The sequence below is a fragment of the Microtus oregoni genome, unplaced genomic scaffold (genome assembly GCF_018167655.1).
Source record: "Microtus oregoni isolate MIOR12 unplaced genomic scaffold, Mior012 000007F_ref0000211, whole genome shotgun sequence".
In the NCBI taxonomy this organism is placed as follows: Eukaryota; Metazoa; Chordata; class Mammalia; order Rodentia; family Cricetidae; genus Microtus; species Microtus oregoni.
The window spans coordinates 54133860-54161337 of NW_024543066.1; the positions used below are offsets into that span (position 1 = coordinate 54133860).

The 27478-nt window shown below is 50.1% G+C and overlaps 1 protein-coding gene across 2 annotated transcripts; it reads left to right on the plus strand.

Moving 5' to 3' along the window:
- Window positions 1-5313: 5313 nt before the first annotated feature.
- Window positions 5314-26978, plus strand: Adar (adenosine deaminase RNA specific). 2 transcript variants are annotated; one of them, XM_041655590.1, is made up of 15 exons: window positions 5314-5361; window positions 9216-10635; window positions 12702-12885; window positions 13890-14038; window positions 14565-14703; window positions 14812-14996; window positions 19741-19966; window positions 20184-20355; window positions 21020-21113; window positions 21622-21744; window positions 21981-22114; window positions 24169-24351; window positions 24987-25099; window positions 25384-25511; window positions 25680-26978. In XM_041655590.1, exons 1-15 carry the CDS (start codon window positions 5334-5336, stop codon window positions 25924-25926), a joined length of 3525 nt encoding a protein of 1174 aa, XP_041511524.1. In that variant the 5' UTR covers window positions 5314-5333; the 3' UTR covers window positions 25927-26978. The 2 variants fall into 2 exon arrangements, with proteins under 2 accessions (XP_041511524.1, XP_041511525.1); XM_041655591.1 differs by having other exon boundaries at window positions 19741-19888.
- The last annotated feature ends 500 nt before the right edge of the window (window positions 26979-27478 follow it).

Below are 27478 nucleotides of genomic sequence, written 5' to 3' on the forward strand. Positions count from 1 at the left end.
ATTGGTTGTTTCATAAATTAACTATTTGATGAATTGGCCATCTGGCAAATCAGCTTCCTGTGAATTGGCTGTTAGTGAAATCCACCTGCTTCACACGAAACACTGTAGCACTCAGGGCCCAGCGCTGTTGCTAAGAAGGGTATAATACTTATCCCCTCTGCTTCCTACAAACTGGAGATGTAGCCGCTGCTCTGCAGGAGCTAGGACTGAGCAGAGCTCACAGGCTGGGCCTGGGGGAGAAGAGTAAGGAAAGGACAGTTGGTAAGAATCCCCTACCATGAGTTCTAACTCAGTGGAACCCAGATGTGGGCCAGTAGCTGAGTCTCTCCACTGGTCAGTGCTGCTCACGGTACTGAGCTTGCGTAGGACAGGCAGCCTGAGTACCATACAGGATTAGTACATAGAGCCGCAGGTGTATGGTCACTTTGTGGGCTGCTCATGAAGCTGAATGTGCAGTGATATGCCCTCAGAGTGTTCTACACAGGACTGTTAGCTGCTGTTTTGACGCTGTAGCTTTATTGTGTAACTACTAACGGTGCCCGGCACAGGCATCGTTCCCTTTCATTACTGGAGAGCTCTGACTCACTAATACAAGCATATCCCTTCTTCTGGAGACTGCTGTTGTTTGGGGGTGCCCCAAACAGTTCTTGCTTTAACTTCAAAAATGGGAAGTTTGGCTTGGTGACACACATCAGCACTCCCAGCTGTTGGAGGGTAGAAGCAGGATGATATGGCTCAGTTGAATATGGAGTGCAAGGTGACTCTGGACTATGTGAGACCCTGTGTCAAAACAAAACAAACATACAAACAAACCCAAATGCTGCTTCTGGCTACTGGCATCCGTAGAATATCTGTCGGGGTCTATAGAGCTGGCTGGTGCCTCGTTCTTCTGTGTCCTGAAAGCCCCCAGATGATCTGAGCAAGTTCGATTGCAAGGAAAGCCCTGGAAACGAATGTTGCAGGGATAGTAGCTGTTTTAGTGGAAGGAAACCCAGTGATAAATATTAAAGAGGCTGGGTATGGTGGTACACACCTATACTGCAGCATTCAGAAGGCTGAGGCAGGAGTTTAGGGCTAGCCTAGGCTACATAGCAAATTCCTGGGCAGCTAGAGATATACAGTAAGACCCAGGGACAGGGGAGAAACATTTAAAAAAAAAAAAAAACAGAGAGCAGAGACTAATAAATTTACACCTAGTAATAAGAGCTAGGTTATAGGGTGGGGGATGTGGCTCAGTGGTAGAGCGCTTGCCTTAGCATAGGCAAGGCCCCTGGGTTCAATCACCAGCATTGAAAAAAGCGAGAATAAGCACTTGAGTGCATTTATGTGCCTATGCACTTTGATGATGATGCCACCGATGCCTGCGGGGTATTAGGGCTGCTCAGCTGTTGATTGCACATACTGCTCTTATGAGGACCTGGCTTCGGTTTCCAGCACTCACATCAGATGGTTCACAGCTTCAGGAGAACCTGAGACCTCCGACTTCCTAAGGCACCTGTACTCATGGCATGTACCCCGCCCCGTGTATAAACACACAGAATTTAAAATAATTAACATAAATCTTTAAAATACTAATGCTGTTAGTACTTAGTGTGTCGCTACCTTCTCTGATAACACATTGTTAGTTGTTCATGTAGCGTGTGGTCCTGAACAGCATGTTTCTCTCTCAATGCCCCTATGGCATTGAGCCAGCACCGAGGGCGAGCAGACCCTACTGCTTTGTAGACCAAAATGTTCCACCTGCAGGTAGACAACCATCTGTGTACTGAAGTGTGGCTACGAGAAAGGACAGAGTCAAGAACTGATGTAGTGTGTCTCTCTCCACAGAGTGAGGCCAAACAAAATGTACAACAGCTCACCCAGACCACAGGAACTGCAGTGCAAGCCCAGGGCCTGGGGGACAGACCACAGGGACTGCAGTGCAAGCCCAGGGCCTGGGGGACAGACCACAGGGACTGCAGTGCAAGCCCAGGGGACTGGGGGACAGATCACAGGGTCTGCAGTGCAAGCCCAGGGCCTGGGGGACAGATCACAGGGTCTGCAGTGCAAGCTCAGGGGACTGGGGGACAGACCACAGGGACTGCAGTGCAAGCCCAGGGCCTGGGGGACAGACCACAGGGACTGCAGTGCAAGCCCAGGGGACTGGGGGACAGATCACAGGGTCTGCAGTGCAAGCCCAGGGCCTGGGGGACAGATCACAGGGTCTGCAGTGCAAGCTCAGGGGACTGGGGGACAGACCACAGGGACTGCAGTGCAAGCCCAGGGCCTGGGGGACAGATCACAGGGTCTGCAGTGCAAGCCCAGGGGACTGGGAGCTAAACCTGGTGCAGCCCTGAAGTGGACTAGAGACTGGCCACAGTGAAGCCAGGCTTGTGCTGAGGTGTGTGTGTGTGTGTGTGTGTGTGTGTGTGTGAGAGAGAGAGAGAGAGAGAGAGAGAGAGAGAGAGAGAGAGGTGGGGGGGAACTGAATTATTTGGGCGGTGACTAATGAGTAACTCTCAGAAATAAGTACATTGTAGGCTGAACTGAGGTCATCTCAGAGCTTTGCAGGAGGCCACCAAGTTCCTAGGGAAGAAAGCTCTTTGTCACAGGACAGCCACCCTGTTTGTTCCCAAGGCCCTCAAGCTGAGGGAAAACTCTGGAAAAGGTAGGCACCCACAAATTGATAGTGGAAGCAGAAAGTTGGCTTTCATTATGTATACCTGCTCGTGTTTTCTAAACACTTCCATAATAAACAATAATAGAACAGTATGAGATCTGTTACCAGCCTGGGAGAGGTAAGAGAGTTCTCGAGGGAGAGGAGACAAAGGTTTGTGAATGAGACTGTGTGCAGATACTCGGTTTATGAATAAGACTGTGAAGATACTTTGGTGCTGAGACCTTGGCAACAGCAGTTGTTCTTCCAAGGCATAAAATGATCTTGTAGGAAAGAAAGTTGTGTGTTGAGAGCTCTTCCTGTGTTTGGTTCACAGAGGATGGAGGTCTAGAAGGACCTAGAAGGACAGCTACCTGCACAGGAGTCACCGTGAAAGCTCTTCTGGATTCTTTCTGATTACTTACCAGGAAGGCCAGAAAACAGAGGTAAGGCACCGTGGGATTGTGTGGGCAGAGCAGAGGACATGGGGAGGTGGGCTAGACGGACTGCAGGGGTGTGGGGTGGCTCGCTCTGTTTCGTTGCCTTTTCAAGGTGTGTACTCTAGCACGCACATCCATACATACATGTATGTAAACATGAATAAGTCACCAGTGCATAACAGTCAGTTAGCAAACGTGTAGTCTCTCCCCAGGTGGAAACTGGACTGTAACTAGCACCCAAAATATCCCTTCTGTTCAGGGCACCCGCCCCTGGGAGGCCAACCTGTCTGTGCTGCCTGCTCAGGGACTTTACATGTCTTCTCTTATGTTAATGCATTGTTTCCATCTGTTGCATGTGGTTGTCGTTTTTACCTCGATTGCCGTACAATATTCTGATGCTGGTGCATTTGCTTATTTTTGTTTGATAGATTCTTGGGTTGTTTCCAGTGTTTTAGAAGTTATCCTGCTAGAGGCATGGAATGGTTAAATCATGGGGTATGTTTTCCTAAGTAGAGACTTCCTTAAGTGACTGGGGGGCTGCTCCTACGTGGTCCTCTGTGCTAGCTGGAGAGTGGACAGCAACGGTAACTCACTGTGACCTTCTTCACTGAGGTCCCTAATGGACCTCACTGGACTTTTCCATTTGTTGGTTGCTACTTTTAGTCCCTCCTGTGCAGTGTCTGTTTTATACATTGTTGTGCTTATTTGAGTGCCCTACTGTCCAGTCCGGGGCTCACTGTGCAGGGGCCGTAGGCTAAACAGCTCTGTCCGTGGGTGAGCCCCAGAGAGCACTGAAGGCTGCTGCAGCAACAGGAAGGCCATGTTCAGGAGTGTTTGAGCCATCCTTCTTGCCCAGGCTGCTGCACAATGTGCTGGGTGCTCAGGAATGTGACAGTGTCTTGCCAGCTGTAGGTGCCCCGCTGCTGACAGAATCAGCCACACAAACTCCTCTCCACTCACTGCCTGGAGTCGGAGAAGACTTCCCCGAGACACAGTCTGTGAAGCAGATTTTGAAACACAGCTTCATAGAGCTGCAGAATATCATTGTGCGACAAGGAGGAGTTCCCCAAACAAAGTGGGTGGAAACATCAGACACTGTGTCAGATAATAAGGGAGAGATCACAGGTCTGAGAACTTGGTCTCAGATGTGAAAGAGCTCATGGTAGCCCTCCTCCCCATCCTCAGTTCCCCTGAGGATTGTCCCAGTCCTGTGACCATGTTGTCATGAAGACTATCCTGACTACCCACCGTAAGTGGCGAACACAACGTGGTCACTGAAACTGCCTGTGCTGTGGGTGGGATCCTCCTAGGTTGTAATGAACACCCCATTGAGGATCGTGTGCTTGCTTCCCGTCCCCCAGCAGGGCTGGCGTCCTGCACAAGTGATGTAATGGCATATTCAGTGTTGACTGCAGACTGGACTAAGAACCCTGCTTACACCGCAATTGGAATACACAGTCTTTAACTTCTTCCATGAATGTCCACCTTGCCTAGATGTAAAGCTTCCCAGAATGCATAGCCATTCAGTGTAGATCTTACTGAAATGTATATTTTACTAATGTAAGTATATTTTAGAACAGCAAAAACAAAAGCAAAAACACTTTACGGAAAATGCTAGTAAATGTGCTGGCTAGAAAGCCAGGCCCAGTGGTGCACATCCATAAATCCTCTGTACTCGGGAGGCGGAAGCAAGATGATTGTTGAGTTAAAGGCCAGCCTCAGCTACATACTGAGCCAGCCTGGGTTATAGAATGAGACCCTGTCTCAAAAAATCCAAAACAAGGAAAAGGAGGAACATTCTAGGCCAAGTAATAGAATATGCAAAGGTCGGAAAGGAAGGAGTTTTATCGGGGCGCATGGGCCACTCTAGGAAGGGACAGACTTGTAAATCTCGTAAGTGATGGGGATTAAACACGGGAAAGGAACTTCCTCACTGGGTAGAGGGGCGCTGTTGAGCCCGAATGAAGCTTTTAGAATATTATGAGCAAAAATTAGCTTGTCCTGTACATAAATTGCACCCCAGCTCTCAGATAACGACATGTATATGAATGAATAGTGCGTTACTAGCAAAGGCTGAGTGGCGGTGAAGGGCGTGGCTGCGGCGGCAGTCCAGCTCTTGGGGTGGGCGGGATGCTGCGCCGCTGCTGAGAGCAAACCCCTCCCCCTGGCCCCGTCGTCGGGCGGGGAAGCTTTTCAAGGAAACGAAAGCGAACTCTGGGGAGCCATCTTGCGGCCCAGGTGGGGGCCTGGCCGGCGCTATGTCCCAGGGGCTCAGGGGACCCGCAGGTAAGCCCATGGGGTCTGCACCCCGGCGGTGCTGGGCTTGTGGAGCGTGAGTTGCACGGGTCGTGTGCACCCTCATCCAGCAGCTCTTGCTCTCTGGTGCTTTGTATTCAGTTAGTTGTTACAGCTTTGAACAATCGCAGGATGGAGGCGTGGGAGAAGGTGAACTGGGTCTGAGCCCGACCCTGAGAACCCAGGCCAAGGCAAACACCCCTTCCCTTCTGCTAGGGCCTCTGACCCTCGCTGATCCGCTGTAGCAGCGTTTGAGCTGCTTTTCTTGCCTTGGGGACCTTCTTCCTTGCTCACTTTCGGTTTCCTAGGAAATTTAAATCAGCCTTCAGATAACCTGCAGGCTGAGTGGAATTCTGCTAGCGCTGAAGTAAGGAATGGTGTTCTTGTGCTGTGGTGTTCTTCTGTTCAGAAGGCTCATGCTGTGTGGCACTGAATGAGACATTTGAGGACGGAAACTGCTGCTTGGCACTGAAGGCTGGAAGTGGAGGAAAGGTGGAACGCAGAGGGGAAGGAGAAAACTTTGGTGGAAGTAGAAATGTTCTTTATCTTGGTTGAGTGATGGTGGTTTCTTTTTTGAGAGCACTCCTCCTCCCTAGTGCTGGGATTGAGGGCATGGCCCACCCAGGTTTATCCCTCCAGTTTTAAAAAGCTGTTTGAGATGAACCATGGCCTCACACTTGGTAGACAAGCACTCTACCACTGAGCTATAGTTTTTTTTTTTTTTTTTTTTTTATATTTATTTATTTATTATGTATACAATATTCTGTCTGTATGCCTGAAGGCCAGAAGAGGGTGCCAGACCTCTTTACAGATGGTTGTGAGCCACCATGTGGTTGCTGGGAATTGAACTCAGGACCTTTGGAAGAGCAGGCAATGCTCTTAACCACTGAGCCATCTCTCCAGCCCCTGAGCTATAGTTTAAAAGTGTGTGTGTGTGTGTGTGTGTGTATACTTTTAAAACTTTTAATTTTTCAGGACATGGTGACAGGCGCCTTTAATCCCCTCACTTAAGAGGCAGAGGCAAGCAAGTGGATCTCTGTGAGTTCGAGACCAGCCTGGTCTACAGAGTGAGACATTATCTCAGGAAACCTACCCAAAAAGCCAGCTTTTAATTTGTAGATGTGCACGCACACATGTGCTCCTGTCTGGAGGTGAAAGGACAGCCCCAGGGTTGGCTCCTCACCATCACCTTGTCTGAGACAGGGTCTCTTGTTTTCAGTGCTGGCCCTCAAGCTTCCAGGAATTTCTTCTTGGTCCCCTATATGCTTAGGAGTCCTGAAATTACTGCTGCTCATACTACACATCAGGCTTTTTGTGGAACTCGGGCCCTTAGAATTGTGCAGCAAGTGCTTTTACCCACCAGGTCATTGCCCCAGCCCTTAATGTTGTATTTTTAAAAGTCCTTTCTAAAAACACTGAGGACATCTGACTTGAAGAAAATGCATGTATGCAAGTATATGTGAAATATATGCACACCATGGAACACATAGAATATGTATGTGTATATATATGTGTATGTGTGTGTATATATGTATATGTTTATATATAGTGACTAAAGACTATGTCCCATTAAATGACTGTCTGCAGCTGTTCTCAATTGGGAATTGGTCTTTAGGGGACTTTTGGGGGTAAAAAGACAGAATAAATAATTCCTTCTGTAGTCCTACCTTCCCAAAGTAACTCAGTAAATTCATTACTGTTTCTTTTTATCTTTAATCATACTAGTGTGTGTGTGTGCACTCTTCTGGGTTTTCTCTTTCTTAGTAGAAGTAAGTATAACCAATATGTACTCGTCCATTCACACTTTTAATATATACCCAAAATTTCTGTGGTCAGAATGCAAATGTAGCCAGTGTGGTAGCACACGCCTTTAATTCCAGCACTCAGGAGGCAGGGGAATCAGATCTCTGTGAGTTCGAGGCCAACCTGGTCTACATAGTGAGTTCGAGGACAGCCAGGGCTACACAGAAACCCCGTCTCTTTAAAGAGAGAGAGAGTCAGAGACAGAATATATCCAACATATATGTTTAAAAACTGTGACTAATGATCCATAGTGTGTGTATATTTCAATTTATTCAGCTGTTTTGTAACTAGGCACTCATATTTGCCAGACTTTGTTTGAAAGTAGCCATTTAAATCAAGATTGTATTTAGGGACTGGAGAGATGTCTCAGAAGTTAAGGGCAATGGCTGCTGTTAGGTCTCAGCCATCTGTAACTCCAGTTCTGAGGACCTTTGTCCTTTTTGGGCACCCGGCACACATGTGATGCACAGACATAAATGCAGGCAAAACACCCATACACATAAAATAAATAAATCTTAAAAAGTATTTACCTAGAAACTGACGTTAATGTCTCTGAAATGAAAATGTCTTTTCCCCAGATTCACTCAAAGAGCCAATCAGAAATCTCCTACAGCCCCCGTTATTGAACTGTGTGATTGGGTCGCTCATTCTGCATCACGTGGTGCAGAATGAGGAGCCAGAGGTGGTGGTGTTTGTTCAGACTTTAGTTCAGGAAATACTGCTCAGAGCTATCTACCCTCTTCAAGAAAATGGTTACTGGCTACCAGAAAAGAGGTTCAAGGTTTGACAATTTAGCAGAGACCCAAATTACATAATGGTGGTATTGGTAGGGTCACTAGGCAAAGACATCATGTGGAGGTCACTGATACAGGAGGTGAGGTACCACAGTAGTGATTAGGATGGTAAGATCCCCAGTCCTGATGGAGAGAATCAGAGGAACGCTGTGAGTGCATCAAACATCCCTCCCAAGTGTGCGAGCCGGGGAAAGGAAGCAGAGCCATGCTCCCGTCCCATGACATGCGTGCTCCAGCAGGGTGTCCATGGGATGGATGCTGCCTCTGGGGTAGCTGGGGAAGGTGCAGAGACCAACACTGCTTGTTCCCATGTTCAGGCGAGCCCGGGTGCCATCTCAAGAGGGAAGGAAGATCACGTGCTGCTTTTGGGCAGCGACTCTCTGGCTTCCCTAAAACTAAATTCTGATCCTCCAGGCCCAGCTGGCTAACAGGCCAGCCTCTGAGGGCCCTTCATCACATGGAGATGGCCCCTACTAGTCACTCCTCCTTCAGCTGGGAGAGGGACATGCGCTTCAGTTTCACCCAGTCTTAAATCCTGCTTGGCAAGATCATCTCCAGGTCAAGGTCTGAGAGACTGTAAAGTGCTGTGTTGTGGTGGGGAGCCTGACCCACATGGCTGCCCTCCTGCACGCTGAGCCCCATTTTCCTCTCTACTCCAGGGTTGCGTTTCTTTCTAAAATACCATCTGCTTGTTTTTCAACTTTATAGTTATTTATATATTTATTGAGATATATTGGTATAATTATTTATATATATTATATATTTATATATTATTTATTATATAGTGCAGATACTGTCCTGCATCTATGGTAATCTGAGGATGGTCACTTCTCTTCCACCGCTTCTATCTCCAAGATCAAACTCGGGTCACCAGGTCCCATGGCAAGCGCCCTTCCCACTGAGCCGTCTTTTTGGCTGTGTTTTCTAGTTTTAGAAGGGTCATTTGGAGTGAGTAGAAGGTTTTTCCATCCCCTTGAACTCCGGTTACAAGGGGGAGAGTTAAGCTGCTGGAGGCCTCTCTGAGGCCTAAGAAGGCAGTATGTGGCTTGTCCCCTTCTTCTCTGAGCTCCCTGATGAGCTTACCAGCAGTAGCCAGTGTGGACTGGAGTCACCCTGTGAGAACATAGGCTCAGTCAGCTACCCTGCCTGTTAGGACTCGGGAACAGCTCGCCCAGGCAGAAACTGGAGGGATGACAGGCTCATGCATGACTCTAACTCAAGCTCTGGCCTCCATGTTGTCTTCTACAGGGGTATTCCCTTACCAGACACGCCCCTGCTTGGACCCCAGCTATGAGCATAGCAGCTGGAGACACCTGCAGCCACGTGTGCCCGAGTCTTACCCCAGGAGTTTCCAGCTCCAACAGATAGAGTTTCTTAAAGGCCGGCTCCCAGAAGCACCCTTGATTGGACACCAGCCCCAGTCGCTGCCGCCATTCTTCCCAGGACACTGGCCACGGTTCCCAGGGCCACCTTCCCAAGGCAAGCAACTGGAAACCTGGAATTTCCCCAGGAGAGTGACTCCTAGGAGTCAGGGCTTCCACATAGGACTGCCACTTCCTCCCCCACACAGCACAAGTCTGCCATGGAGAGCGGATGATAGACTTTGCTCTCACTTCCAGGAGCTGAGCATCAGTCAGAATCCAGAGCAGAAGATCCTAGGCCGCCTGGAGGAGCTTGGAGAGGGGCGGGCCATCAGCGCTCAGGTACTAGCCAGAGAGCTCAGGGTCCCAAAGAAGGAGGTCAATCGTGTATTGTACTCCCTGGAGAGGAAGGGGAAGCTGCGTAGAAAAGTAGGAACTCCTCCTTTGTGGAGCCTTGCACCCCCACATCAGGCTTGGACTCAGCCCCCTAAAACTGTGAATCCAGTCAGTTGTGGCCAGGAAGTCCCTCAAGAAGAACCTGGTTTGAACAGTGAAGACGGAGACCCTGCCTCTGATTTAGAAGGACCCCTTGAGCTTCTTGACATGGCGGAGATCAAGGAAAAAATCTGTGACTACCTGTTCAATGTGCCGAACTCCTCTGCCCTGAACCTGGCTAAGAACGTTGGCCTGGCCAAGGCCCGGGATGTGAATGCGGTACTGATTGACTTGGAAAGGCAAGGCGATGTCCACAGGCAAGGGGCCACGCCTCCCACCTGGGACTTGACGGACAAGAAGCGGGAGAGGCTGCAGATCAAGAGAAGTACACACAGTGTCCCAGCTGCTGTCCCAGAGGCTACCAGAAGCACCTCATTCCCCACCTGCCATTCGCCCCCATCGGGTGCCTCCAGCAGCATGGCAACCCCCAAAAGAGTGGAGAATGGCCAGGAACCTGTGACAAAGTATGAAAGTAGGTATGAGGCCAGACCAGGACCAGTGAGGCTGCGGCCACACGCTTATCACAGTGGCCCCTCTAGAGCAGGGTATGTTGACTCTGAAAACGGCCAGTGGGCCACAGATGACATCCCAGATAACTTGAATAGTATCCACACAGCACCAGGTGAGTTTCGAGCCATCATGGAGATGCCCTCCTTCTACAGCCCTGTCTTGCCACGGTGTTCACCATACAAGAAGCTGACTGAATGCCAGCTGAAGAACCCTGTCAGCGGGCTTTTAGAGTATGCTCAGTTCACTAGTCAGACCTGTGATTTCAACCTGATAGAGCAGAGTGGACCGTCCCATGAACCTCGGTAAGACACCACCCAGGATCGTGCCTAGTGCTGCAGGTGCTTTGGCTCCTGCACTGTCTCAGCTCACTGTGAGTGGGTGGCCTTGGTGGCTCCTGTCTTTGCCTTCTCTCGTTTCCGCTTTTGGCTAAATCATCCTTGATTGGTCCTTTCTCTAAGTGCTAGTCAGGGAAAAGAGACCTCAGGGTAGCCAGAATCCTGGCTGAGCAAAGAGAGATTGACTCTCTTGGCTGAAGTGACCTTCCTTAGAGATGACTGGCTCTTGGGCACCCAGAGGTGACACAGACTGCTTCTGTCCCCATCCCTGCCAGACTGAAGCTCTCAAGAGGAGTGTAGGAGCAGGTGGACCAGAGCAGGCCAGAATAACAGCTCTTGCTCGGCAGCAGCAGGTACACTTTCCACCCCAGCCTCGGCTGGGAGGGAAAGAAAGGGTGTGTCACACAGAAAGCTGCCTGCCAGTCTTATCGCAGGGGTACCTGTACTTTTGCACACTTCCCCAGCACGGGTAGTGGGGCTGCACTCACAGGCTCATGCTCAGGCAGCTGGCCAGGCTTCGCACCCTTCCTAATGCTGCGAGCCTTAATACAGTTCCTTGTGTTGTGGGGACCCCAACTATGAAATTACTTTGTTTTTACTCCATAACTGTACATTTGGTGCTGTTATGAATTATAACGCAAATATCTGAGCTGTAGGCTATCTGATGTGTGACCCCTGGTTTCTAGGGGTGAGGGCTCCCTACAGTGACCTGTTTCCTCCTTAACTTCCTTCATGATACCAAGTTACCGCTGCAGGAGAACTGTAAAGAAAGGGGTGTGCTCCCCAAACTGACAGAGCCAGGGCCCATTCTGGGATGAGGGGCTATCATGGTTTCTCTCAGCACCCCTCCAGAGAGTTAAGGGAAAGCGTGGGTTTTGCTGTTGGTCATTCTTTGGACTTCAGCTATGTAAGGAACTTGCATGCTGTCGGGCGTGTTGGCACATAGCCACGACCCCAGCTCTCAGGCTGAGTACCAGGTTGGCCCGGCTAATATATAGTAAGACTCGGCCTCAAAGGGGAAAAATGAAAAGAAATGACATTATATTATATTTAAGGGTTTTGAAGACCTGCTAAGTAAGAGATCTGACCTCCTATGAATGAGTGGATCCGGCTTGAGATTTAAAAGCTTGAGCAAAGGACCCCGAGGCTAAGACCAGAGGTCTAGGATCAAGTGTTTTGGTTTTCATCTCAGACCTGGGACAGACAGCTGTAGCACTGCACAAGCAATCAAAGAAGGGCAGATTGCTACAGTGACCTGGGACACAACACCCACCTAAACAGCAGGCCTGCCCCTCCAGCCTCCTGTTCCTCCTCTCATAGCCAGCACCCCTTCCTCCCTTCCCCCGGGGCAGGTTCTGCTGTGGTGTCTGGGAACTGGAGAAGGGGCATTACACTATCTTTGTTGTCTTGTTGCACCTCCATGGAGGAGGCGGGTCCACAGTCGGCTAGGGTAAAGTTCTGGGCTTGTTAACAAGGCTGTTCACATATCTCTTTTGTGCACTTTATCCGCTTTCATGTTTAGAAGTGATAGTGGGCTGGGCAGTGGTGGCACACACCTTTCATCCCAGCACTCAGGAGGCAGAAGCAGGAGGATGTGTAATTCGGCCAGCCTGGGCCATAGAGCAAAACCGTGTCTCTAAAACGTGGTGGACCAGCAAGATGGCTCAGGAAGTGAAAATACTTGCCACCAAGCTTGACAGCTTGAGCTCAGCTCTCTGAACCTGTGAGGTGAAAGAAGAGCTGATTCCCACATGTTGTCTCTGAGTTGCACGAGCTCACAAGCTAAAGTAAAACACCACTGGGTGTGGTGGCCACGCCTCCATTCCTAATACTCAGAAGTCAGAGGCAGGAGGACCTCTGAATTCGAGGCCAGTTTGGTCTATATAGAAAGCTTCAGGTCATCCAGGGCTGTGTAGAGATAGAGACCCTGAAAAGTACTCAGTATAGCAGAACATTCCGGATAGAGATCTCTTCTGAATGAGCAGAGGGATGACCCAGCCTGGTGTTGACATATCTAATCGCTTTCCACCAAGATTTAAATTCCAGGTTGTCATCAATGGCCGAGAGTTTCCTCCAGCTGAAGCCGGCAGCAAGAAAGTGGCCAAGCAGGATGCAGCAATGAAGGCCATGGCGATTCTGCTTCGGGAAGCCAAAGCTAAAGACAGTGGAAAACCAGAAGAATTATCCCCCTGTCCCATGGAGGAGGACTCAGAGAAGGTAGGTGTTCTTCCCTGGGGACAGTAACCCTTGGCTGTTGTGTGACAGACTCCAGGAGCTGTTCTGGAACAGTCTCCTGAAGCAGCACCTACCCTTCCTCGTGCCCCCTGTCTCCCCTTCCCTCTTAGCCTGCTCCCCTTCCACCATCCTGGTCTCATGGTATTTGTAGTGTCAGGGGAAAGATCCAAATCAGGGTTCTCTGGAGGAAGAGAACTTATATAACAAATAATTAAAAGAAGATTTCTTGGATAGGTACACAGTATGGTCAGAGTGGCCCAGTGAGGGCTGTCTTAAAGCTGGGAGACTGAAAACTGGGAATTGATGAGTCCCTGAGGCTGGGTACTTTGGCAGTTCGAACCTGGCACTGAAGGCCAGAGCAGTTCTTCTTGGAGAGCTGCTCTGATCCAGAAAAGCCAGTTCTAATGTCAGGGAAGGAGGTAGCGGCAGCAGCTTCAGCACGGATGAACTCCTCACTGAGAGTGAAGGCAAAAACACCAAGCTGTCATTGCCCGTTTCCTTTTATCTGGGCTGCTAGCATTTAGGGTTGTCTCCTCAGTCAGCTAAATTATCCAAACAATTCCTCAGACGTGCCCACAGGCCAGTCTGACCCAGATAGCACCTCAGGAGGCTCCTTTTCTTTGGTTTTAAGCTGTGTCAGGTCACAAAACCAACCATCACAGACCTTAAATCCACTCTCCTGCCTGTTTTAGGAGATAAGTCTCCCCTTCCTGTGCCCACAGTAGCTCCTTTGGAAGCCACTCCTCACATTTAGGTGTCTAAAAGAACAACTTAGCTGGGTGCAGTGACTCTGTCATTGCAGCACTTGGCATACTGAGGCAGGATTGCTTTGAGGTCAAGGCTAGCTTGGGCTATAGCAAGAGACTTTGTTTCAACAAAACCAGGAGTTGGGAGAGAAAGTCTCAACAGCCCACTGCCCTCTTCTCGGGTAATCTGGTGAGAGTTTTGTTTCTGTGTTTTGTCTAGTGTTTTCTTCTTTTCTCCAGGCAGCAGAGTCCCAGACCTCCAGCTCCTCAGCAACACCCTTGCTCTCTGGAAAGAGCCCAGTGACCACGCTGCTCGAGTGTATGCACAAGCTAGGGAACTCCTGCGAATTCCGTCTCCTGTCCAAAGAAGGCCCTGCCCATGACCCCAAGTATGTCCTCTGTGTGGTGCCTACTGTGGAGGTCTCCCCCAGTGTAGGAAAGGCACCTCCCCTGCAGCCTCGGAGATGAGACGTCCTCCCTCTTTATGGTCTCTCCTGCTACAGTCTGGAAAGGGCCTTCAGGGCCTGGCTGCTGCTATGAAGCAGAGAATCTGGGATTAGGAGTTCGAAGGGACCGAGGACTAGGTAGGGTCACAACGTGGGCAGCGTGGCGGTCACTGTTGGAGCAGAAAGATTGAGGACCTGGGCATGCCTTAGCAGCTCCCTGTTGGGGGTTCTGTGCATGCTTGTTCAAAGAAGGCTTCCTGGAGGGCGAGGAGTGACGTGTGTGCGAGTATAGCCAAGTCAGGAGACCCTGGGGCAGTGAGTGGGCGGGGCACACTAACTCACCAAGGCCAAAATAAACTCTGCAGAAGTGCTGTGTAAGCTACAAGTAGTTCAAGAGGACGGCAGCCTGACAAGGGTGAGCAGATCCCCTCAGCCCAGCATCTGTGTCCTTTGCCTCGTCTCCTCCAAGGTTCCAGTACTGTGTAGCAGTCGGAGCCCAGACTTTCCCCACTGTGAGTGCCCCCAGCAAGAAAGTAGCAAAGCAGATGGCCGCAGAGGAAGCCATGAAGGCTCTGCAGGAGGAGGCAGCCAATTCAGCTGATGACCAGGTGGGGTACGGTTCTACAGGTTACAGCATGGGCAGATTTGGGGTGTCTCTGAGCCCCTCTGAATTTTCTGACTTGTTGCTGGTTCCTCCCCGGTTAATTCTCCCTCAGTCTGGAGGTGCGAACACGGAATCACTCGATGAGTCTGCGGCACCTAACAAGATCAGGAGGATTGGTGAGCTCGTGAGGTACCTGAACACCAACCCCGTGGGTGGCCTGTTAGAGTATGCCCGCTCCCATGGCTTTGCTGCTGAGTTCAAGCTGATTGACCAGTCTGGACCTCCTCATGAACCCAAGTGAGTGTCTTAGTCCTGGCAGCAACCGTGTGTCAGCGGGGGAGGGTGGCTGTGGCACAATTAATAAAAACTGGGAGACAGAAATTGGGGTTCAGCCTGAAGGTCAGAAAAGCAAAACAGCCAGCCACTAGCTCTTTTCTCTACCTCAGTCCAAAATGGTGATCCTGCCTCCAGGAACCTCAGAATGAGACTGTGTCTGAGAGCTGTCTCCTCCCATTTTATATTCCTCTCTAGTGCTGGGATTAGAGGCACGCACCACTACCGCCAGAGTTTTCTATGGCAAACTAGTGTGGCTACTGGGATTAAAGGTGTGTGTCACCACTGCCTGGTCTGTAAGGCTGATCAGTATGGCTGTTTCACTCTCTGATCTTCAGGCAAGCTTTATTTATTAAAATACAAATAAAATATCCCTGCAGGTGGCCTGTGAGCCAATGTAAGAATGATGCGCATTGACTGTGAATAGGGTGTCTGCACAGCCTGATAAAGACAGTGGGTCAGCCATTTGGAGAGTTCTGTCACTGTTCCAGAGTGGGAGCCTTTAGTTTCATACAAAAATTATTCAAGTGGTTGAAAGATTATTCAATGAAGAGTTTCTCTCCTTTTCATCCCTTTTCGAGTCCCTTTCTGTAAAGATCTTTATTTTACGTGTGTAGATGTTTTGCCTACGTGTCTGTCTGTGTACTGTGTGTTCGCAGTGCCCGTGAAGGCTAGAAAAGGGCCATATTCCTGGGAACAGGAGTTAGAGATTTTAGCAAGCTGCCGTATGGGTGCTGAGAATCAAACACAGATCCTTGGAGGAACCGTTTCTCTAGCCCCCCCCATCCATTTTTTAATTTTAAAAAGTAACTAAGATGAAAAATCTCATAAAAAAAATAGCATGGGGCAGGGGCACTAGGGAGATGAATCAGAAGCTAGGAGACTAGCAGCTCTTGCAGAACATCCAGGTTTGGTTCTTAGCACACAGGGCAGCTCATAACTCTCTGTAGCTCCACTTCCAGGGGATTTGACTCCCGTTTCTGGCCTCCATGAACGCTAGACACGTGGCACACTTCCATCCATGTGGGCAAACATTTTATGTGTGTCTGTATGTGTGTGTAGTTTTTTATTTTATTTTAGTTTTGGTTTTTCGAGACACGGTTTCTCTGTAGCTTTGGAGCCTGTCCTGGAACTAGCTCTTGTAGACCAGGCTGGTCTCGAACTCACAGAGATCCGCCTGCTTCTGCTTCCCGAGTGCTGGGATTAAAGGCGTGCGCCACCACCACCCAGCTTAGATTTGTTTTGTTTTTTTTTTTATTATTATCTTTGGACCAGCAAGATGACTCAGTGGGCAAGGGTACCCACCCTGATGACCTGAGCTCTATCCCTGTGACCCATATTAGAATAGAGAGGACTGATTCACAGATTGTCTCTGGGCACCGCACATGCACCGTATGTGTGTGCCTCCCCCAACAAAAAACAAACTGACTAAAACTGATGTCTTGCTATTTTAAACTTGTCTTTTTTAGTAGTACTGCCATTGATGTTTCTGTGTCCATAAGGCTTTGTGTTCCATTGTGAACTGCCTCGTTTGACACCCATTTTCTCCAGAGTGTCACTCTTTAGTCTTTTAGAGCTTTTCAAACAATAAGAACATTAGCCCTTTGATGATCATAACCCAATTTAGATCCCTCAAACTAAAGGGGCCCAAAAGAGCCCCTGAGCACCCCCATTTCGGGGTACCTTTATCCTGTGTGGAAGCTGGCTGGGAAAGAGGACATGGTCTCTTGTCCCCCCTCCAGCCAGCCTCACTCTCTTGGTCACATGATAGTGGAGCGTCCATGCATTCCCCTCTCTCTCAACTCAGTCATTCACTTGGAACGTGAGAACTTAAGCACTAGGATGGAAGCTAGGAGGATGCTACAGATTTAGGGCGGTGACAGTGTTGGACTTGCCCTGTGGCTTGTCCTGGGGAGGCGAATGCTAATTTAGTAACCAGTCTGTTTCCTGCTCAGGTGATCCTTCCTTTGTGTAAATAATGCCGCACCCACTTTTCCCTCTCTTTCTGGGTGACCTTGACTAACTTGTTGGCTTTTAACGTCTAACTGCTGGAAAGTGCTGGCTGCGCCTCTCTAACCCAGACCTCTCAAAACTCCTGTGTGCAGTTACACCCTTCCACTCCAGTCAGACACCTACAGGACATATTCTAAGCAGAGCTCCAAGACTTCCTGTCTCAGTAAACACTACCTACCCTGAAGCCAAGCCCTGTCTTCGCCAGGATTTCTAGTGCCCTGATAAGCACCATGGAACAAAAGCAGCTTAGGGGGGGAGAGTTTATTGCCATTTCCAGTCCAGTAGTGGACTCATATTGAGGGAAGGCTATGGCTTGCTTGGCCCGCTCCTCTTACACAGCCCGCCGAGCGTGCGCTGCTCACAGCCTCACCACGTTCTTGTCCCTTAGTTGCGCTTTCCTGCTAACTTTTATTTTCTCCTTTGAGTCCACTCTTCCAGACCTTTGCCTCAGATTGCCACCTAAATTGCCGTTGGCACTCTGAACTGATAGCTTCTTCCAACTTGAGAGAAGAGATACTCATGTCCAGGCCCTCCCCTTGAGTGCGTGGGAACTGGTTGTTTCCTGTCTCCTCCTCCTCCTCCTCCTCCTCCTCCTCCTCCTCCTCCTCTCTCTTGCAGCCTGTGTTAGCTTATTGATCCCTTACCCATCTTTGAGAGACTGAGTCTTGACCTTCTTCCCTCCAGGCTCTACCCCATTTCTCTGCTGCTCTAGATGCTGGACGTCTCCAAAAGACTGTTTGTAGTCACTGTTGTGTTTCACTCCCCCTGGGGGCTGGAGAGAGCTCAGCAGTTAACAATGTGGACTACTCCAGCAGAGGAGCCTCATTCATTTCCCAGCACCCACCACCTGGCCCCAACGTCCAGGGGACCCAGCACCCCTCTCTGGTCCTCTCAGGCACTGCACAGATGCACATACACAATTGAAAATAAAAATAAGATCTCGGCGTACTCTGCTAAAAACCTAAGCACTAGCCGGATGTACTCACTGAGCTCTTGAGATGTGGCCAGCGTGACCGAGGTCTGAATACATCACTCAGTCGAAACTTCTAGTCACTTAGCCTCATGTGGTTTGTAGCTTCCATATAAGAATGCACAGCTCTAAAGGATTCTAATTTCACAATTAACAGCTTAAACACATTCTGTTTGTACACACAAAAGTATGTAGACAAGGCTCATCCTTCCCAAAGACACAGTGGCCACAAAATCTTTCTGGTCTCCAGAGGCAGAGGCTGCCCTCACTTAGTTCTGAATTTGGACCACTGGCTGGCAGAAACCTACCAGCAGGGGCAAAGAAAGGAGGAGATGCATTCAGCGGCTTTGTAACCGAAGGACAGTGAGAAGCTCAGTGTGGATGGCAAAGCCTAGGCCGTGCGCCTCTTTGCCCCAGTGGGTTACCTAGTGCTAAGTTTGCATCAGGATCCTACAGAAAGCTAATAGGTTTCCAAGCTGCTGTGCTCTGACTTCCCTCTGGATTTGTGGGAGCCTGCCCCAGGAACAATGGGGACCCCTCCCTACTTAAGAGCCCCTGGTCCGCTTCCTCCCTCCCTCCTCCACTCCCCCATAGCTGTCTCAGACCTGCTGGAAATGAACAAATAATGCCTTGTGAAAGCTTGGCTCTTGGCCTAAGGCAGACCTTGTCATATGCACCTTTCCCAGGTTGTCAGGAGGCACAAGGAAGCAAAATTGGGTCCTTTAAGTAAGATCAGACAGTTTTAAGAGTCAGAAAATGGCACTGCACTTGGTTGGCTTCCAGAGGCCCTAGTCTTGGAGAGGGGAGTCAGAGTGCTGAACACCTAGCATGTGGGAAGGCAGGTATCCTTCATTTCCACTTGAGAAGAAACCTTTTTGTGTCCGTATATGTCATTCCTCAATTACTATCTATTTTTCTTCTTTTGTTTCTTTGTTTTTAAATCTGGACACAGAACCTGTCGCTTGGCCTGGAGCTGGGATAGGCTAGCTAGGCTGCAGCCCCTGGGAGCCACTTCCCTCTGTTGCCGGAGCTGCAAGCATGCTGAGAAGCTTTTTTTTTTTGAGGTGGTGGTCCTTGGGGAGGGGGGCATAACTCCGGTTCTTGTACTTGTAAGGCATCTTCCCAGCTTGTAAAGAAACCATTTCCAGTTCTCTCTCAGCTTCCCTTCTAATAAGGAACAGCTCAGAGCCTTCGCAGGTAACACCACAATGTCTAGACAGAATTTAATAAGATTGTATGAATGGTTTTTGTTGTTGTTTTTGTTTTTCACAGGGTTTCTCTGTAGCTTTGGAACTAGCTCTTGTAGACCAGGCTGGCCTTGAACTCAAGAGATCTGCCTGCCTCTGCCTCCTGAGTGCTGGGATTTAAGGTATGTGCCACCACTGCCCAGTGATTGTATGAATTTTATAGTCACTTCCAGTTTATGGGAAGTGGCACCGTTTCCCCATTTATGGTAATGGAATGAAATTTACTTTTAAAATATGTTTATAGTTCTGATGATTCTGGTTAGCGGGAAATACTAAGAAATAGAACAACTGACGTCTGGATAACAAACAAATAAACCATGTAATCATGAATGACCAGAATCTGAGGAGTACTTCCAAGTGAGACCAGCTGGTCCTATGTTTGCAAAAGTGGCCTCATTCTAAGCAAGCCTGCCTTCCCCGCACAGCCTTGGGGGGGGGGGGGGGACTGCTTGTTTTCATCCTCATTCTCTTCCCAAAGGTTTGTTTACCAAGCGAAAGTCGGGGGCCGCTGGTTTCCAGCCGTGTGTGCACACAGCAAGAAACAAGGCAAGCAAGATGCAGCCGACGCAGCCCTCCGTGTCTTGATCGGGGAAAGCGAAAAGGCAGAGCAGTTGGGTTTCGCAGAGGTAACCCCAGTGACAGGGGCCAGTCTCAGAAGAACTATGCTTCTCCTTTCCCGGTCCCCAGACGCACATCCAAAGACAGTTAAGATATCTGCTTTTGGTGCTCTCTTTTCAGGGGTGGTGGGGTTCTGCTTGCTCCTGCCCAGAAGAAGTCGGCTCTTCACTTGGCCGTAATTATCCCTAGGCTTCTGTCTTGGTCTCAGTAGAGTGCATGCTAGGATACTAGATGTGGGGTGGGAAAAGATGGCTCCCTTGTCAGCAGACACACAGGGTCCTGACACTGCTCCTGTCCTCACAGCTTCCTCTCACTGGTAGCACCTTCCACGACCAGATGGCTATGCTGAGCCACCGGTGCTTCAACGCTCTCACCAACAGTTTCCAGCCCTCCCTGCTCGGCCGCAAGATCCTGGCTGCCATTATCATGAAGAGAAGCGCTGAGGACATGGGTGTTGTAGTCAGTTTGGGAACAGGTGAGTGACCGAGACATTGACCCCTCTGGAGTCGTTGTGAGCAAGTCCGAAGGTATGGGCCAGAGAGTCCACATAGGTAGAATAGTTGGCATGATGCTGAAGCATTTTGGAGCTGGAGCTGTTATGATTGCTTTAGTTAGCTACTTAGCAGTGAGCACTGCAGAGATAGCCCCAGGGTCTGTGGAGTACGACTCTGGGATTGTCTCAGCAGTGAGCACTGTCTGATTCTGGGATTATTTTAGCAGTGAGCACTGTCTGATTCTGGGATTATTTTAGCAGTGAGCACTGTCTGACTCTGGGATTGTTTTAGCAGTGAGCACTGTCTGACTCAGGGATTGTCTTAGCAGTGAGCACTGCAGAGATAGCCCCAGGGCCTGTGGAGTCCAACTCTGGGTCCAGCTCGCCAGTTCTGGAGCTCAGATTTCTGTTCCTTTCAGATGCATCTGCTCAGATTTGGAATGAGTTTGGGGTTTGACTAGGATTTGTTTTGTTTGGAGGCATGGTAGCTCAGGCTAGCCTCAAATACCTCATCCTCCTACTTCAGCCTTTCGGGTGCTGAGGTTATAGGCATGCGCCACTGTGCATAGAGTCCAAAACCTCTGCCGTAGTCTTGGCCTGCCTCACCAGCACTCTGTGACTGCTCCAGTTTTGTTTTGATGCCCAGGGAATCGCTGTGTGAAAGGGGACTCGCTCAGCCTAAAGGGAGAGACAGTCAACGACTGCCATGCAGAGATCATCTCCCGGAGGGGCTTCATCAGGTGAGCAAGAGGGTCACAGCCGTTTGCTGTTGTGGGGCGGGGCCCTCCTGGTTCCCAGTCCACTCACCTTGAAACCCCAGCAAATTGGCAGCCGTCCATAGGGCCTGTCATGTGCAGTCCCTTCTGTGACCTGACTGCATCTTCCCAAACAAAGTGACCCTTGCGTCCTCAAGCCTGAGGAATGAAGCAGCCTTTTCTCTCCATGTGAGAACCTGTGCTCAGGCTCTGCCTCTGCCGGCTTTCTTCTCGGGCTCTGCTGTAGTTGGTGAAGGGCAGAGTCCGGGAGAAGCAGCAGCTAGCCCTGTAAGGTCTTGAGTCGGTGTATTCTGCCTGGAGTGAAATGCCAAGGTCTGCTGAGGAGAACTTCTCAGTCCCTCTTGTACCTGAGAGGCAGAAAGCTGTCCCATGGAGGCCTTTCCTTACCTGAGTTCAAACCCAGGGCAGAGTGTGGAGGTGTGTTCTGCTCTGCCCAGACTCGAGCTGCCTCCTAGCCAGTTTTTTTCGGTAGGTTTCTCTACAGTGAGCTCATGAAGTATAACCAACATACTGCCAAGAACAGCATATTTGAGCTTGCCAGGGGAGGAGAGAAGCTCCAGATAAAAAAGACGATTTCTTTTCATCTCTACATCAGGTTTGTACCCCTGGTTTGGATGTCCACATGTTCCTCTGTACCAATTCCTGACCTTGTACTGTAAGCCAGGTCTGCTCTGTGTCTGAGGTGCATACCCAGAGAGCAAAGTCGTTCCTGCCACCCAGTACCCATATAGGCTTAAGAAAACATTCCTGGCTTTGATGACAAGTGGTCTCAGGACCTGTGAGTTGGAGGGAGATTGCTGGGGGAGTCTTAACTAATGCCATTGTTGGCAGCACGGCGCCGTGTGGAGACGGAGCCCTCTTTGACAAATCCTGCAGCGACCGTGCTGTGGAAAGCGCAGACTCCCGCCATTACCCTGTCTTTGAAAATCCCAAGCAAGGCAAGCTTCGCACCAAGGTGGAGAACGGTGAGTGACAGGTGACCTCCCTTCTACTTCCACAGGCTCTGCGAGACTGCCAGTGGGCAGTGAGAGGGAGAGCAGGTTCTGTGCGGAAGCCTGAGGCCTGGGAGAGCCGGGCATCTCCAGGCTGCTTAGGAGCCGCTCTCTGTGTCCGACAATGTGGGTGTGCAGGACTGAAGAGGACTGACAGATGTGGGGTCCGCTAAGCTGGCATGTGTGTTGTCAGCATCCTCTCTTCTGTTACCCGGTGTCTCCTCACGTATTTCCTATCCCTTCACACTTCAGTGTCATCCAGATGGTCCTCAGATGTTAGTCAGGTCCCTTCCTCTCCCTACAGCCCATGTTGTACTCCTAAGGAGTGAAGGTGTGTGTCCACGGGAACACATGAGCAGGCTTGCTCATGATGGCCTTAGTCACGATGGCCAGAGTGGAGCAAACACAGGTAGCCACACCCACATAAATGGGATCTGTCCATGTGAGGGACTATTACCTGCCATAGGAAGGAAGAGCTGTTCTGAGAGCTGCCACAACGTGGGCCTTGGCAACAAGAACATATATCATGTGATTTCACGTCTTAAAGGGGCAGATTAGACAGGTGCACAGACATAGAATATGAACTGGGAGTTGCCAGGCAAGGGACTTCCTAGTGTAAAAGACTTCTTTGTCTCTTTGTAAGGTGACATAATGCTCAAAGACTGGTTGTAATGATGGAACAAGCTTAAAAACACTTGTGTGTTTTAAATGGTGGATTGTGTGATATGGCATAGGAATTGTGGCTCCATACAACTGTTCTGAAACAAAGCCAAACCTTCCAGGTATGCAGCTACTCCCAACTCTGGAAGGCCAAAACTTCAGGATCAAACATTTGTACTTGGGTTAAAAAGCAAAATGGCCCAGTTGTAAAATGTCTGCTGTGCAGGCCACAAGGACTTGAGTGCCAGTATCAGAGCCCAGCCTTGGCAGTGCACACCTGGAGCCCTGCTGGAGGCTAGGAGGCAGGAGAATTTGGCCAAATGAGTGAGCTTCGTGTTCAGAGACCCTGCCTCAAAGAAAGGTGGAGATCAAAGAAAGGCAGCCAACGTCAGCCTTTGCATGCACACACTTGTATGTTTACTTGCATACACACAAAAATACACTATACTAACAAGTACACGTACACACCCCTGCTACATATACACACTAAATGGTCATATTAAAACTAGGGCTATGTCTCAGGGTTTCTATTGCTGTAATGAAACACCATGACCAAAAAACAAGTTGGGGAGGAAAGGGTTTATTTGGCTTAGACTTCCACATCACTGTTCATCACTGAAGGAAGTTAGGGCAGGAACCTGGAGACAGGAGCTGATGCAGAGGCCATGGAGGGTGCTGCTTACTGGCCTGATTCTCATGCCTTGCTCAGCCCGCTTTCTTAGAGAACCCAGGACCTCCAGCCCAGGGATGGCACCACCCACAATAGACTGGGCTCTCCCCCATTGATCACTGAGAAAATGCCTTAGAGCTGGATCTCATGGGGGCATTTCCTCAGCTGAGGCTCCTTCCTCTCTGATGACTCTAGCTGTGTCAAGTTGACATGCAAAGCCAGCCAGTATAGGCTAGGAGTGGACTTGGTTCCCACAGGACCCCACACTCCTCCTCTCAGCCTGCTGCTGCAGATGCACTGGACCCCTTGCTGCCTCGGGGCCTTTGCTGTCTCTGTCTGCCACACGCCCTTGTGCTTAGCTTCCCTGACTCCTGTGCCCTCGCCATTTCTGTGCTGTCCTGGTCATAGCTCCTTCAAGTCTTCCGAGCACTGCGAGCTCCCAGAGTTTCTGCATACATGTCTATTTGTTGGTCTTTTCCCTCTCCCTTTCTTCCCTTCCATCCCATAAACACAGCAAGAGGCAAAGTCTCGTTCTCCTAATCATGTGGTTTTCAGTACCAAGCATATAGTAGGGCACATAGTAGGTGCTATAAAATATAAGCAGCCAATGGCCCATACCTTGGGCGCACACATAGTGTGCCCAGGATATGGTTTGATCCAGTGGCCTTCATCAGTCCAACTCAAGTCTCTCATGCAGGGGAAGGCACAATTCCTGTGGAGTCCAGTGACATTGTTCCCACGTGGGATGGCATCCGACTTGGGGAAAGACTCCGTACCATGTCCTGTAGTGACAAAATTCTACGCTGGAATGTGCTGGGCCTGCAAGGGGCACTGTTGACTCACTTCCTACAGCCTGTGTACCTGAAATCTGTAACACTAGGTAAGGGAGTTACTTTGGGAGCTGGAATCCTCCTGTCCTTGGACCAGATCCCAGCAAGCCATTTGTCCTGTGTTCCTATGGCTCCCTTCCCAAGCGAGCTGGGTTTTTCGCTTAAGAACAGGATCTAGGGCTGGAGAGATGGCTCAGAGGTTAAGGTTGTTCTTCCAGGAGTCCTGAGTTCAATTCCCAGCAACCACATAGTGACATACAACTATCTATAATGAGATCGGGTGCCCTCTTCTGGTGTGCAGTCATACTTGCAGGCAGAACATTGTATACTTAATGAATAAATAAATCTTAAAAAAAAAAAAAAGAACAGAATCTAAGTGCTCAGTCTACTATGGCAGGGAAGGTGGGCGTGGGCAGCAAGCAAATGGAGGAAAGACATGCCAGACCCCATGGGTCCTGGGGTGCAGCGAGGCCCCTCAGAGCCTTGCTGTCCTCCTTCCCATCCTCTCCCAGTCCTCTGCCTTTCCTCCAGCCTAGGTATTTGATGTCCTGTGTGTCTTGTGTGGACACAGTCAGGCGTCTCACAGCAAAGGAGCTGCTCTCCTCTCCCAGCTCCTTGTGTGCCTCTGCCTCCCGGCAGCACTTTCTGCGGACCCAGTTGTAAACTTGCTTTTGTTTTCACCCAGGTTACCTTTTCAGCCAAGGGCACCTGACCCGTGCCATCTGCTGCCGTGTGACCAGAGATGGGAATGCATTTGAGGACGGGCTCCGCTATCCCTTTATTGTCAACCACCCCAAGGTGCTCCAATCCCATTCTCTTTGCTCTTGACACACACCTCCTTATGCAAAGCGTTATGGATGGGGAAGCCTTTGCTGGGGTCCCAAGAGCAAGCGCTTGCTCCCTTTGGGTGTCTGGGCTTCAGCTCTCAGTCCGAAGTGCAATCTGAACCATGGTGAAGTTAGTGCAGCTCTCAAAGGGAACGACCAGGGCCTCACACTCCTTACCCAGCAATCTTGCTGCCCTGCCCCCAAACCTTTGTTCTGAAAGGGTTCCCTTTCTCCCATCACTCCATGGGTTCCTAGGTCGGCCGAGTGAGCGTGTATGACTCCAAAAGGCAGTCTGGAAAGACCAAGGAGACAAGTGTCAACTGGTGCTTGGCTGATGGCTACGACCTGGAGATCCTGGATGGCACCAGAGGCACTGTGGATGGGTAAGGAGGCAAGGCACGAGAGAGGCCCACCAGGCTTGCTGCCACTCCCAAGGGCATGCCCCTGCCTGCCGCTCGGGAGTTCAGGGCCATCCACCTTCTACAGAATTCACACCTTAGCCCTCACCTCACCTGCTTCTAGATGAATGACCGATGCCTTTGTTTCCCCAGACCAGGGAAGGAGTTGTCTCGGGTGTCCAAGAAGAACATTTTCCTTCAGTTTAAGAAGCTGTGCTCCTTCCGTGCCCGGAGAGATCTACTGCAGCTCTCCTACGGGGAGGCCAAGAAAGCTGCCCGAGACTACGAGTTAGCCAAGAACTACTTCAAGAAAAGCCTGCGGGACATGGGCTATGGGAACTGGATCAGCAAACCCCAGGAGGAAAAGAACTTTTATCTCTGTCCAGTGCCCAATGACTGACAGTGGGGCATGTTTCCCACAGGGTCAGAGGGAGTTTGTGGCATTCCTCATCACATTGGGCCAGAGTTTGGGGGCTTTTGTTTTTCTTAAACCCTACCCCCCCCCTTATTTTCAATGGAGGAACCATGATAGATGGTACCAAGACCTTTGGTTCCCATTTATCCCACTTGCTTTGGGATTTCGAGGTGGGGTCTGGCCAAGCCTCCCCGCACCCTTTTCCCAAGCAAAAAGACAGAGATTCAAAGCAGAGGGGCACTTGTTCCCCGTGTGGCATAGCCAGTCCCTGATCCCCGGGGCGCCTGGTCCCTCCAGTTTAGTTTTGTGGAGTTGCATCTCCTTTTCGTTTGCTACACTGACCTCTTGTGGATCTGATTACATTCCCATCAGTTCTCTGTAAATCATGTCGGGGACTCATGATGGCACCTCTGTAGACCTGCAGGCCCCTAGTCTTCCCTCCCAGAATTCCTTCCCGTGATGAGGTTTCTCCTTCCCACCCCAGAGGGGGAAGAGTTATATAAAGGATTGATGACATGTTTACAAGAACAGGAGCTGAAAACTGATCAGGGGTTGTAGGGCAGTGGGAATATGGTAGAATGGTTGGGACAGGCAAGCCCTGCCCAACAACAGACTGTGCTGGCCAGCCAGGGAACTTGCTTCCTGGGCACGGGAAAGTTGAGAACCAGATGTGGAACTGAGAAGGTGCCCAAGCCGAGCCGGTGGTGGGGGCCCACAGAGCCCTAGCCAGGGTACAGCAGCATTCCTTGGAATGTAGCCACACTCCTGTCTGCCCTCCGTAAAGCGTTCCCAGAGTCTGGCTCTGTCCACATGGAGTATCTGTGTGAAGAGCTGAGGACAAGTCACGGTCATCTTTGTCCGGACCTAGAAGGGATGAATGCAAAGCATCCTGGTCCACTCGGGATTCTTCTCATAGCACTGTTATCAGCAGAAGTTGACAAAGCCATGCGTAAAATGAATGTTTCTAGAAGGCCAGAGATACTGATTCTGGACTGCATTACAGACTTGAGAGACAAATATATTTTTACATTAGTGAATGTACTTTCATTTTACCAGATGGCTTCAGAAGCTGATTCATGGGCGGGCACAGGGCACCGCGATCTCCTGACCTGCCCCGCCCCTTTGGGAATCTTGATATATGTATGTACTGCAGTGTTGAAGGTGACAGGGCACACTAGCCCCCCACTCTGGGGTGGGCTCCTCTGACTCCTCCTCCCCCTAACACTGAATTGTTGGTGTGTAAGAGCCTTAGCCTCTGTACAGAGTCTGGCTCTAGCACCAAGTCAGCCAGACAGCTAGACCCTGCTCCATTCTGCTCCACAGGACCAAACCCATGCCTTTCCTCTGAATGGCGTGGCTCTGTCTAGGAATAGCTGTATCAGCGGTTTCCTGCACTCCCTTGCTCACCCTCAGTGCTGGCTCCCCCACCCTCTGGCCCACTGCCAGCAGCAACCATATCATATTCGCACTTTGATTCTAATGGCTGCTGTCTCAACCTTTGATCAGACCTGGCTAACAGAAGAACCTGTGTCTTAGC

What these genes read in the sequence shown, in the direction of transcription:
- Adar (XM_041655590.1), top strand. Translation starts at nt 5,334, where the DNA reads ATGTCCCAGGGGCTCAGGGGACCCGCAG. An exon ending in GGCCCTGCCCATGACCCCAA is followed by an intron (nt 14,039 to 14,564) that starts GTATGTCCTCTG and finishes GTCTCCTCCAAG; the next exon opens with GTTCCAGTACTGTGTAGCAG. An exon ending in CCAATTCAGCTGATGACCAG is followed by an intron (nt 14,704 to 14,811) that starts GTGGGGTACGGT and finishes ATTCTCCCTCAG; the next exon opens with TCTGGAGGTGCGAACACGGA.